Raw genomic sequence first — 13,099 nt, forward strand, 5'->3', positions numbered from 1 at the left:
CCACCCAGTCTATTGTGTTTTGTTTTAGCAGCCCAAGCCCCCTAAGAATATTTTCCATAGCAACCATCAGGGTTGGTTTCTGGTGAGGACTCTCTTCCTGGCTTAAAGATGACTGCCTTCTTGCTGTATCCTCACGTGGCCTTTCCTTGGTGGGTACAGGGCAAATTCTCTATTGTCTATTCTGATAAGGACCCTAATCCTATCAGATCCCCACCCTTAGGACCTCATTTAACCTTAATTACTTCCTCAACTCCACACTGGTAATTAGCATTACAATACATGAATTTGGGGGGGGGCACAAGCATTCAGTCCACAACATCTTCCATGCTGAGGAGTTCAATGTCATTTACTATTGTCCTAAGTATTTTCTCTGGACACCTCAGTTCTCCTAGCTCATGGGAAGAAATTAATCCCATAGCTAAAGAATTCTGTAGTATAAAATTATCTGGACTGTCAATATGGTATACAAAGAAGAAACCTAGAATTTATGTTGTTGTACTTTCTGAACAATTCCTCAAAGTTCTTTAAAACAAAAATAATAACCTGAAGCTTAGTGCCATAACAATTTTGCAAAACTTACTAGTCCTCAAATAAAATGCCTAAAATCACAATCATGGATGGAAAAGTCATGTTTTAAACAACCTTTTTCACAAGAGCCACTTATGAAGTGAACTTAGTTTAGGCTGTATTTCTTACTGCAATCCATAAAAGGTGGTGAATATACTTTGAAAAATCTAAGAAATGTTTCAGGAGTTTTAATTCATCTGATAAAGATACTAAACTAAGTTTAACTTTATTTTCCTGACAGAAAACAAAAGTGAACATCTTATTCTTTTATTGAGCAGTGATGCAAAATTTTCATTAAAATTCATCCCCATAGGCCCTGGCTGGTGTGGCTCAGTGGATTAAGCACTGGCCTGCAAATCAAAAGGTCACCAGTTCAATTCCCAGTCAGGGAACACGCCTGGGTTGTGGGCCAGGTCCCCAGTTAGGGGTGTGCGAGAGGCTACAGATCGATGTATCTCTTGCATATTGATGTTTCTCCCCTTCTCTTTCTTCCTCTCTCCCCCTAGCTCTAAAAATAAATAAATAAAATCTTCTAAAAATTTTCATCCCCATAGTTAAACTTCCATAATGATAATCTGAGGTGAAATAATGGGATTTGTGCACTGGCTGGTGTTGCTCAGTGGATTGAGTGCTGGCCTTGAAACCAAAGGGCCACCAGTTCGATTCCCAGTCAGGCACATGCCTGAGTTGCAGGGCAGGTCCCCAGTAGGGGCAGGCAAGAGGCAACCACAAGTTGATGTTTCTCTCCCTCTCTTTCTCCATTCCTTCCCTTCTGTCTAAAAATAAATAAATAAAATCTTTAAAAGAAGAAATAATGGGGTTTGCTAATTTCAGTGGAAATCCAGTCTGGATAGAAGTTCAAAATAAGACTCAGGAATATAAGAAGCATTACATGGGTACCAGCCACCATTCTAAGTGCTTTATACTTATTCACTCAATCCTCATAAAAACCCCTATGACGGTTGTGTACTATCATTATCTCTGTTTTACAGATGAGAAAATGAGGCTCCCAAAGGCTAAATAACTTGCCCAAGGTCATGGGGTAAGTGCTTGAGCTCAGTCTCAGACCTAGGCAGTCTGGCTCCCAAGTACACAACCATATTCAAACAGAAATCATTGTTTACTAGATGTATAAATCAATGAAACAGAATAGAGAGTTCAAAAATAGACTTACATATATATTGACAAAGGTACAAAGGCAATTCAATATGGAAAGGACAGTCTTTTCAACATATGATGCTGAACAGTTGGACATCCATATGCAAAAAATAAAAGGAATCTCCCATACCTTGCCCCATATGTAACAATTAACTCAAAATGGATCATAGTACCTACATATAAAACCCCAAAGTGTAAATCTTCTAGAAGAAAACAGGAGAAAAAATTTTTGTAACCTTAGGCAAAGATTTCCCAGATGTGAAACCAAAAACACAATCCAAAAAGTAAAAAATTGAAAATTGGACTTTCAGGAGAATTGAAAATTTATGTTCTTCAAAAGACACTGTTTTTAGACACAAGTCATTAATTGGGAAAAAAAATTTGGAAAACATATATGACAAGGGACTTGTATCTATGATATATAAAGAACTCTCAAAATTCAATAAGAAAATAAATAACCCAGTAAAAATAGTGAAAAGATTTTAATAAAGACTTCACCAAAGGAAATATACAGATGGCAAGTAGGTACATGGAAAAAATGCTCAACATCACTAGTCATTAGGAAATGCAAATTGAAACCACAATGAAATAACCACTATACCATTAGAATGGCTAAAAGATTTTTTAAAAAACTGATCATACCAAGTGCTGATGAGGATGAAGAGAAACTGGGACCTTCATACATTGCTGGTGGGATGACGTAGCCACTTTGAAAAATAGTTTGGCGGTTTCTTATAAAAGTTTAATATACAAGTTCCATATGACTCAGCAATCCCACTTCTAGGGATTCACCCAAGTAAAATGAAAGCAGGTTTACTCAAAAACCCGTATGCAAAGGTTTATGAGAGCTTTACTTATAATTCCCCAAACTGGAAACAACCCAAATCTCCTTCAACTGGTGAATAGATAAACAAATGTGCTACCATCCACACAATGGAATACTACTGAGCAGTAAAACAGAGAGAGATAGAAAGTAAAAGGGTAGTTTCCAGGGACTGGAGAATGGGGGAGTGTGTCTAAGTTTCTTCTGTGGGGAATAAAAATGTTCTAAAATTAGATCATAGTGATGCTTACATAACCCTGTGAACTTATTAAAACTATTGAATTGTACACTTTAATGAGTGAACTGTATGGTGTATGAATTATATACACACACATATATATCAATAAAGCGGTTTTTAAATGAATAAACAAAGAAATATATGTATTTCCTTTAAAAAACAACTTTACGTAAAGGATTTAAAATATGTTGACAGATTCTTTGGCATTCCTCCCATCAAGAGGTCCCCTCCCCTTGGATGTGGGTGGACATTTGTTGACTGCCTCAACCAACAGAAATGTCAGAAGTAATGCCACATCACTTAAGAGACTAATTAGACAAAGCCATGCAGCTTCTACTAGTTTCTCTTAGGACACTTGGCCTTGAAACCCAACCATCGTGCTGTGTGGAAGCCTGGGGTACCTGAAGAGGCCCCTGATCTTCAGCCCCAGCTGAGTCCCAACTGAAAGACAGCATCAACTTGCCTGCCGGCTTTGTGACTAAGCCATATTGCAAGCAGATCCTCCAGCCCCTAGTCAAGCTATCCCAGCTAATACCACATAGAGCAGAGAGCCAACCCTGCGGAAAAAAAATAAGTACTTGCCATTATTCTAAGTCACCAAGTTCTGAGGTGGTTTGGTATGCAGCAATGGATAACCAGAATACCTTACGTACTTAAAAGGCTAAAAACAGCATCTAGCCTCCTACTCAATGCAGACACTTCTAGTCTGAATGTTTCCACTAACATGGAGATCAGTTCCTCACAAGGCCACACTTCCACTGATGAACAACTCTGGGAATTATGATCTGCCTTATGTTAAAGACCAATTCTGTCCTTCCCAAACTTTGGTCCATGTTCTATCCTGAGGTGACCATTGCTATCTAATCCCTCTTCCTCAGGTCAGGCCTTTAGGTTATTAAATAGCAGAGAAATCTTTAGCACTGTCCCATGTTATAGCTGAGGAACCTGAAATGCACAAATTGGCTGCTTTATCCAAAGTTCCACAGCACACACTGAATAAAATGCAGTCACTTCATTCTCTGGTAAGGGTTTTGTTTAGTATTTTTCCTACTGAATGTGAGACTGATGTAATGGATACAAGATGTGCTGTCCATACTCAAAATCACAACTTTCATACTCATGCCATCATTTCTATCATCTCGGAGGTGCATTGGTATGACTAACTGGAAAAGGAAAACTACTTTTCTGTATCACTCCACTCATCTTCCCTCTGTTTGTACTTAAATATTTCAACTCAAAAATGCTAGTCAGCTCTTCAAGGGCAGGGAAAATCCTTATCATTCTGACTTTTCCTTGGTATTTGAGTACATACACATATAGAATAATCTGCCTTGCTATGGGAGGCAAGATACAGATAACAAGGATAAAAGCATTTCTTTCCAAATGATTTAAACACAGATCTTACAGTCCAAAAATATTTTCCATCACGTCAATGTAATAATTGTACAGTAAGTTGTTTTTTTCTTTTTCAAAGTCAGCAGCAATGAAAAATGAACTTCTTGCACTTTGGATTACAGTATCAGTTGCCATGACAATGCTTAGTCTCCAAATATTCTTTCTAATTGAGATAATGTCTCCTAGCTCTGGTCCCCTAAGACTGACCCAATTACACAACTCAAAACCCAAAACCCAGAGGGTGCCTCTCAAAAAAGATACTCTGATTGTACAACCTAAGGTAAAATTTAAACATGATTTTTTCAAGTTATGAGGAAACTTTTCAGGCAACACACTTTGTTTTTACACCTAAAGTCTTACAAGCTGAATAGTAATTTTCTGATGTAACTTTAAAATTGTACATACTATACTTCACAATCATATTATAGAAGCTGTAATACAAACTACTTATATTATAGTAGTTTGTATTATATTTAATACAAACTACTCTGCTAATATACATGCGACGTATCTCATTTATGTTCTATGGGCTATATTTGCATTCTGTTGCTTTTAAGGTACAGTTAAAATCTGAGAGCAAAGAAGACCTTGTTAACCTTAAAAAGCATCATTAGACTAATACAGAACAATTGTACACTAGCCCAAATAGGCCTCATGAAGAAAGAAACTAGAAAAAATCTTTAATCACATAAAATTTAGCAGGCTATCATAAATGAGGCACCCTAGAGTGAATTCCTAGTAATTTTAAAAGAAAAAAATTCCAAAAAGAAAAAGCAATGATGAGAAATGTGGTGTCTCTACCATCTTGAAATGTAAGTTGGTAATTCTCTTTCTCTAATGGTCCAAAAGGGCTATTTCAGAATGTAATGCTCATTTACAAAAATTTTGATTAGTTGACTTGATCAAGATTTTAAGTTTTATTATACACATACCCCTGAGCATAGGCTTATTTTACATACCCGGTAACATCTCTTATACATCTCTACAACTAAGGTACCTAATACTGGTCCCAAAGAACGTTTCCTGTAAGCTCAAAATAATGCCTACAATTGAAGGTTTACTATATGCTCATTTGAGGGGAAAAGCTTAGATGTTGGTGTCCACTCTTCTATTTTTCGGTGAGTTTACTTACTTAGCCAAAGAGCAAAAGAAAGAAAATCACAGAACATACCCATTTATGTAAAAGGAGCAAGATTAACATGTGAGATTCCAACTAACCCAAACATCATGTTAATGAAAGTTAATTGTAAAACAATTTATTATGAAGTAATGACTCTGAGGGCAACCAAGATTACTCTAAACAAAAAACAAAAGCACTTTAGTTTTGGTCTTTGATTTCAAAACAAAAAACTAAAATAAAAGTAAATACACAGCCTTCTCTAAGGCATACAGTTGAAGCTTAAACAGCACTGTTAAAAATACTAAGACTGCACTGTGTAAATGTACCATAGTTTTTTGACCCACTCATTTGCTGATGGGCATTAAGGTTGCTTCCAGTACTTGGCTATTGTAACTTGTGCTGCTATGAACATTGGGGTGCATAGGTTCTTTTGCAACATCATGGATGGAACTGGAGAGCATTATGCTAAGTGAAATAAGCCAGGCAGTGAGGGACAAATACCATATGATCTTACCTTTAACTGGAACATAATCAAAAAAAGAAAAAAGCAAACAAAATATAACCAGAGACATTGAAGTTAAGAACAATCTAACAATAGCGGGGGGGGGGGGGGAGGGACAGTGGGAAGAGGGGATTACAGGAACTACTATAAAGGACACATGGACAAAACCAAGGGGGAGGGTGGAGGTGGGGGAGGGAGGTGGGTTCAGCTGGGGTGGGGTGGAGGGATGGGGAGAAAAGGCATACAACTGTAACTGAATAACAATAAAAATTAAAAAAAAAATTTTAAGAGAATAAATAAATAAAATGTTTTGGGAAAAAAAATACTTAGACTGACTAAATGGGTCTTTTAAAAAAGGGCCCACCAAATAATTTTAGATCAGAGATATAATCTTGTACGACAGAAAGCACAATACTTTCCATTCCTACATTATAAAACACTGCTACAAGTAGGGAATGATCTGAGAAACAGGCGGAAAGATGGGACTGAGAAGTCTGCAAAAAGCATCCACTTTCTTAAATCTCAAAATTGGAGAACTGAGTTCACATGAATATATTCTTCTGGGGCTTGAAAACCACACAGCTCTATGAATAAAAACATTAACAAGAAATTTACCATAAAGCATTCATGGATAAAGATATATTACATTAACCAAGGAGTTAACTTCATAACTCCCATTTAAAAAATCTCTTTTTGTTTGGAAGAAAAACACTGATAATTCTATCAAAGTATTTTACTAAATACAAATGGAGAACTATGTAGAAAGAGGAAGCATTACGAAATTTATGACTATGCGTTTTGTGCAAGAGTAGTGGACATTTTCAAAGCTCTTTCGTTTCTGGCTATATATAAAAGTAAAAAATAGAGCGCTTTCATTCATTTAAAGCAATAGTAAGTACTGCCTGGTATATGCTGGTTATTTTCACCATACAGTCTTAATACACATTCCAAAATGCATTAGATTTTCATTGTTCCTTTGGGGTAACTGGAAAAGAGGGAAAGCAAAGCTGTACGTTGAATAGTCCACTTTTGTGAGAAAAATTCAGCAGTGGAGTATACCATTAGGTACCAAAGAGATTTACTGGCTCGAGCAGACAAAAGAGAAAACAGCCCCAGAAAGAACATAAGCCGCGAAAGAGATGATAATCAGTCCCATGTGTAACTCGAGGACTGGACAAACCCCGCTCGGCGTTGCTGGAGAAATGAGCAGAAATGAGCAGATTTGAGATTCGGGGCATTGCCGGCTCTCCTTCCTTCTCTCGAGTCCATCCTGGGACTGAAAGTGAGGGTGTGGAGCGGAGGGAAAGCCACCAGGGATTTAACTTGGGTATCTAACTGGACAATGTGTAAGGGCCCTTCCAGCGCTTCACAGTCCCCGGTAGCGCCCTCTTTAGCGCTTTACTCCCTGGCTCCCCCAAAAGTCATTCACTCCAACTTCAAATACGAGCGGGTGGGGGGGGGGGGGAGAAACAGAGGGAAACGGAGAGACAAGGAAAGAGGGAGAAGGGGAGCGAGAGAACGGGAGGGAGGGGGAGGGAGAGAGCGAGCGAGAGAGAAAAGGAGGGAGAGAGTCGGCCGGAGCTGGAGAGAGCGGGAGGGGAAGGGCGAAGAGGAGGGGCAGCCGTGGGGTCTGTCCCCTCATCCCTCCTGGGCCACAAGGGACACACTCGCGGAGCGACTCTGGGGGGAGGGGGGGGGGACTGACACTAGTGACTACAAGACTATGGTTACCTTCTCGCGCTGGTCCCAGCTGTACTGCTTCGGTGGTTCCTCCTCGCCCTCCGGCTGCGACTCTTTCTCAGAATTCCGCCTCTTGGAGAAGCAGCAGCCCATGGTCCCGGCCCGTGGGTCTCCCGGCGGTATCTCTTTGCCAGACCTCTCGCTCAGGAACCTCTTGGAGTGTGGCGTGAACCCTCGGCGATCGGACCCGCAGCTCTCCGGACACCGCCCCACGGAACCGCCCAGCAGCCCGCAGCCCCGGTCTGCCCGCGAGGCCTAACACCCCTTCCTTCTTTTTTTTTTTTTTTTTTTTTTTCCCCTCTCAGTCGCCCAGGCGACCCGCCACCAGCTACGTCCGCTCTGAGCCGGGTGAGCCAATCAAAGCCGCAAGAACAGCCCGTCGCAGCCTATCACAAGACGTTGACCCACCCACGGAGCTAAGCAACGCCGGACTCCTGCGCCAGCCCCCAGGGGCGGGCGGGGCCCAGCCCCGCTGGGGCGAGAGCACTGCAGGCCCCACCCCCAACTCTGCCCATCGCTGCTGGGACTCTCGGTGGGGCTCTGTGGCTGTTGGCAGTCTTGGGTCTGTCACACAGTGCTTTTGCCCTTGGTTCTTAGTTTCTAAGTTGGAGGTAAGGGAGGGATCCCTAATGTAATGCTGCTATGAACATTGGGGAGCATAGGTTCTTTTGAATGACTGTTTTAGGATTCTTAGGGTATAATCCTAGCAGTGGAATCAAAAGGCGGTTCAATGTTTGTTTTTTGAGGAAATTCCATACTCTTTTCCACAGTGGCTGCACCAGTCTGCATTCCCACCAACAGTGTACTAGTGTCCCTTTCTTCCACAACCTCTCCAGCACTTGTTTGTTGATTTGTTTATGATGGCCATTCTGACCAGTGTAAAGTGGTATCTCATTGTGGTTTTAATTTGCATCTCTCTGATGGCTAGTGATGCTGAGCATCCTTTCATATGCCTCTGGGCCCTCTGTATGTCCTCCTTGAAGAAGTGTCTGTTCATGTCCTCTGCCTATTTAAATTGGATTATTTGCCTTCCTGGTGTGGAGTTGTGTGAGTTCTTTACATATTTTGGAGCTCAAATCCTTGTCCGAAGTATCGTTGGCAAATACATCTTCCCATACGGTTGGTTCCCTTTCCATTTTGTTGATGTTTTCTTTAGCTGTGAAGAAGCATTTTAGTTTGATGTAGTCCCATTTGTTTATTCTTTCCTTTATACCCTTGCCCTATGGGATGGATTGGCAAAAATATTGCTGCATGGGATATCTGAAATTTTCCTGCCTATATTTTCTTTTAGGATTTTTATGGTGTCATTACTTATATTTAAGTCTTTTCTCCATCTTGAGTTTATTTTTGTGGATGGTGTAACTTGGTGGTCGAGTTTCATTTTTTTGCATGTACTTGTCCAGATCTCCCAACACCATTTGCTTAAGAGGCTACTTTTACTCCACATGCTCCTGCCCCCTTTGTCAAATATTAACTGACTGTATTGACATGGGTTTATTTCTGGGCTCTCTATCCTTCTCCATTGGTCTCTGTCTGTTCTTATGCCAGTACCAGGCTGTTTTGATTACAGTGGCCTTGTAATACAGTTTGATATCAGGTATTGTGATCCCTCCTACTTTGTTCTTCTTTCTCAATATTGCTGAGGTTATTTGGGGTAAACTATGGTTCCATATAAATTTTTGAAATATTTGTTCTATATCTGTGAAATATGTCACTGGTATTTTGACAGGGATTATGTTGAATCTATAGATTGCTTTGGGTAGTATGGACATAAAAATATATACAGTAACTATTAACATTAATTATACTTGGGCCAAATTTGCTACAATACACATGTATTGCTTATGTAATAGAAAAGGGGAGTTGTTGGTTTAACTGTCTGAGCACAGTATTTTGACATCTTGGTCAGATATCAAATGCAAATCAGTTCAGGTTCCAATTTGGTGATCATTTTACTCTCCCACACTTACTCACATCTAGTGTATATCTTAAATGAGCCTCTGACTTAACTTGAGCATTAAGAATGTTCCCTTTTTCACTTCCTGTCCTTTTTTGCACAATCAGGAAGAAAAGTTCATGTGCTTAAGTATTAGAAATTACTGCACATCTAAGTTTCAGTTCTTAGCAATAGGGTCTTTACCTGGTGCATACTTTTTCTCCTTCCAAGTGAGATGAAAGGTCTGTGTGAGGATATTTTGGTTAATATCCCTAAATACTATTTTATATTCATAGAATATTAAAATTGCGACCAACACATAGTACAGTGGAGGACAGAGAGGTTCTAACAGTGATCTCTTCAGGGACCCTAAAGGAAAAGTGAATATAAAGTCCCCTTTCTGTTAAATACCATCCCACCATCACTCCTGCCTGACCAAAAATAAAATAAAGGAAAATTAAATTAACTTAAATATTAAACACTGGGAAGTAGAAAGCCAATGAACAGAGCTAGTGCTAGAGCTCTCTCATGCTCATTATTTCCTCCCTCCCTCCTTTCTTTCTTCTTTCCTTTCTCCCTCCCCTTTCCTTCTCCCTAATGGATTCTCATCAGCACTTTTTTTTTCTCTGCCAACTAGTTCTCTTTATTTACTCATTGGCGTATACATGGCTAATAGCCATGCCACCCCGATTCCTTATGGTCTTTCTGTACAGGTGCATGCTACAATCTCCTTATATCTTAGTTCATATTCTCAAGGGAGATAACCAGATAAACTCCTGGCTAATCAATAATAGAATGGCCACCCATTGGTCAAGTGTACACCCCTTTAGCTGCAGGGATGAGTTCTGTATTACAAACACAGGTGGAGAGAAGGTCCTGAAAAGGGAACGTGTGTTGGCAGCTCTAACTCTTCAGAGTCCAGACAGATATTGGTTGCTCCTTCTGCCTATAACCCTCTTGCTGATACTTTTGTGACTGATTTTCTATATAAAGCTGCCCTTTATGTTCAGCTTAATAGATATATTCATGTATATTAAACAGTTCCATTGTAGGTGTGCACCTGGCCACAAAACCCGGAGATGGATTGGGTCCCCTTGTGTCTCTTGACCACAAAAGTGACAAAGTTACCTCTTAGAAGGAAGTGCTGAAGGGGTATGTCTCCACAGCATGAATAAGTCAATTGCTCAGCAACAACAGAGGGAAAAAAATCCCTGTTCTTGAGTTGATGTGACACATACTTGCTCACTCTGCACTCACCTAAGGAAATGCTTTACAAGTGAAGAAAAAGAGAGGGGTGGAGCATTTCCATTATGTATTGCTGCATAACAAACCACTTGAAACGTAATAATTTATAAGGAACAAATGGACAGTGACCAGAGGGGAGGGGGGAGGGATAACAGGAGAGAGAAGGGGAAGGGTCAAGTCAAGGAACATGTATAAAGGACTGGTGGTAGTGGACAACAGGGTGGGGATTGACTGAGGGAGGGAGTGTGGGCGGGGCAGGGGAGAGCAACGGGGTGGGGGGAATATTGGGACAACTGTAATTGAACATCAATAAAAAAAGAAACAATGGTTTAAAATGATTCTTTACTTTGCTCACGAGTCTGCAATTTTGGCAGGGCTCAGTGGGTACAACTCTGTTCCATTCTATATCCAGAGCCTCAGCATGGATGACTCAAATGTTTGGGGAACTGGCCAGAAATGATTCTGTATGAAATCTCAGGACCTCTCCATGTGATCTCTCCATAAAGGTGATCCTAGGGTAGTAGGACTTTCACATACTGTGATAAGGGCTTCAAAAATGAGTGTTCCAAGAGGCCAAGACAGAAGCTGCAGGGCTTCTTAAGATGTAGCCTCAGAAGTCACACAATATCACTTCCACTAGATTATATTGGTCACACAGGGCTGGCCCTGATTCACTAAGGGAGGGGACTAAAGAAAGGAATGAATACTGGAAGATGCAGAACTTTAGGGTATCATCTCAAGGCTGGCTACCACAACAGGAGTCAATTCTGTCAATAATACTACATATGTACTCAAGAAGGGAATTGAAAGGTTAAAAAATTGTACAGGCAGGTAGCTTTTTTCTTGTAATAGATTTTTGAGCCAACATGTCTTCTCATACTTTAGCTTAAGTAGTTCTTATTAATTTTCTTTCACCCTCTTATTGACCAGTTCCAATTATTTTCAAAAGCATCAAAAATTGTGTATAATCAGGTTATACAATAACACTATATATTTTTCTGACTGCTTTTTAGCATAGGGTATATTATTCACTGTTGTTGGTAAAATTCTTAATGCAAGCCAAGTAAAAATATTTGGAAGTCATTACAGAAGAAGAATACCAGGGAAAAACATACTTCTAACTTAGATGGGGGTGGGGAGAGTAGAAAAGTCAAGAAAGGTTTCTCAGAAGTGAATCGCTTTAGCAGCATAAACTTAAAAATAATTCTAGTAACTTTATACAGTAAAGCAATTCCAATAGAAACTTTAAAAAAATGTTTCTGGACTAAAATAATCTTTTCCTAGTGGAATTTCCATCTTCCAAATATTCATTTTAATACTTTTCAGGAAAGGGACAAACTGTGATAAAACTAAAACCGCAGAGCTAGTCAAAGTGTGTTTGTTCATAAAATTGTTTTCATCCTTGGGAGTTTATTAATAAAAGAGGGCTACTTCCCAATTCACCCAAGGTAAATGAGAGACTGTATTTCCTAGTTTCCTCTATACATGCAGACCAAAAATAAGCTCTCAATTTAACATCAAGAAGATCCCAATCCCTACAATTATTACTCGGCAACATTTGCATATATAAAGTTCCAAAAATAGTGAAAAAGATTTGGGTAAGATAGCTGGTGCCACAAGGCAAAAGTTTTAGTAAAAGGGTGTTTAATAACCATTCCTAAATCTTATACCTGACAGTCCCTGGGCTTTTAAGAGAGGTTTCTTCTCTACTCTCCCCCTCCCTGTCCTGGGTTCCTGACAAAAGTAAACAAAAGTCAGGGCTCATTCCAGACCAAATCTTCCCTAAGAGCTGCCTGCTAGGCTTTGTATGATTCCCACCTCCTTACCTCCAACCACAAACACCCAGGTACACAGTGCACAAGAAAATGAATCAGAGAGGAAAACATCTCTTTAGCACTTCTTTCATGCATTCATTCATTCTCATGGTGCCAAGAATGGCGTCTAATGAACAACAATTCACTGTAAAGGAGAAATCTGGGATTTGTAGGGTTTGCAGTTAACATAACTTGAGTTGGCTCCTTTTTAAGAAAAATAATCGAAATTATGAATACAAAATTCCTAGGGCCCCTCCTGAGGTATATACAGGACCTGTGCAAATGAGGGGCCCTAAAGTTTATGTTTCATTAATTGTACTGTAGCTCGTTAAAAGGTATTAGGGATATATATTATTTGTTAGGGGGTCAGGATCTGAATTTACACATACTACAAATTTTTTATATATCAAATGGCTTCAGAATATATACATGACATTATATAGACAAAGGACTAAGAAGTCCATATTTTTCTGACCATGTTGCCGATCTGTCACAATTTATGGAAAACCTCCATGGAACAGAGAAACCCATAGGTGCAGGCTGATGAAAACCGATTAAAAA

General features: G+C 39.7%; 1 protein-coding gene across 1 annotated transcript in view; it reads right to left on the bottom strand.

The window, feature by feature from the left end:
* The window catches only part of RP2 (RP2 activator of ARL3 GTPase), a 44,580-nt gene extending 36,768 nt beyond the window's left edge, over positions 1 to 7,812 (bottom strand). Inside the window, exon 1 of the mRNA XM_024580097.4 lies at positions 7,535 to 7,812. Within this exon, the coding sequence (XP_024435865.1) occupies positions 7,535 to 7,636 (102 nt within the window). The 5' untranslated portion in view covers positions 7,637 to 7,812. The remainder of the gene's footprint in view (positions 1 to 7,534) is intronic.
* Positions 7,813 to 13,099: the final 5,287 nt, after the last annotated feature.

This window comes from Desmodus rotundus, chromosome X, assembly GCF_022682495.2.
Source record: "Desmodus rotundus isolate HL8 chromosome X, HLdesRot8A.1, whole genome shotgun sequence".
In the NCBI taxonomy this organism is placed as follows: domain Eukaryota; kingdom Metazoa; phylum Chordata; class Mammalia; order Chiroptera; family Phyllostomidae; genus Desmodus; species Desmodus rotundus.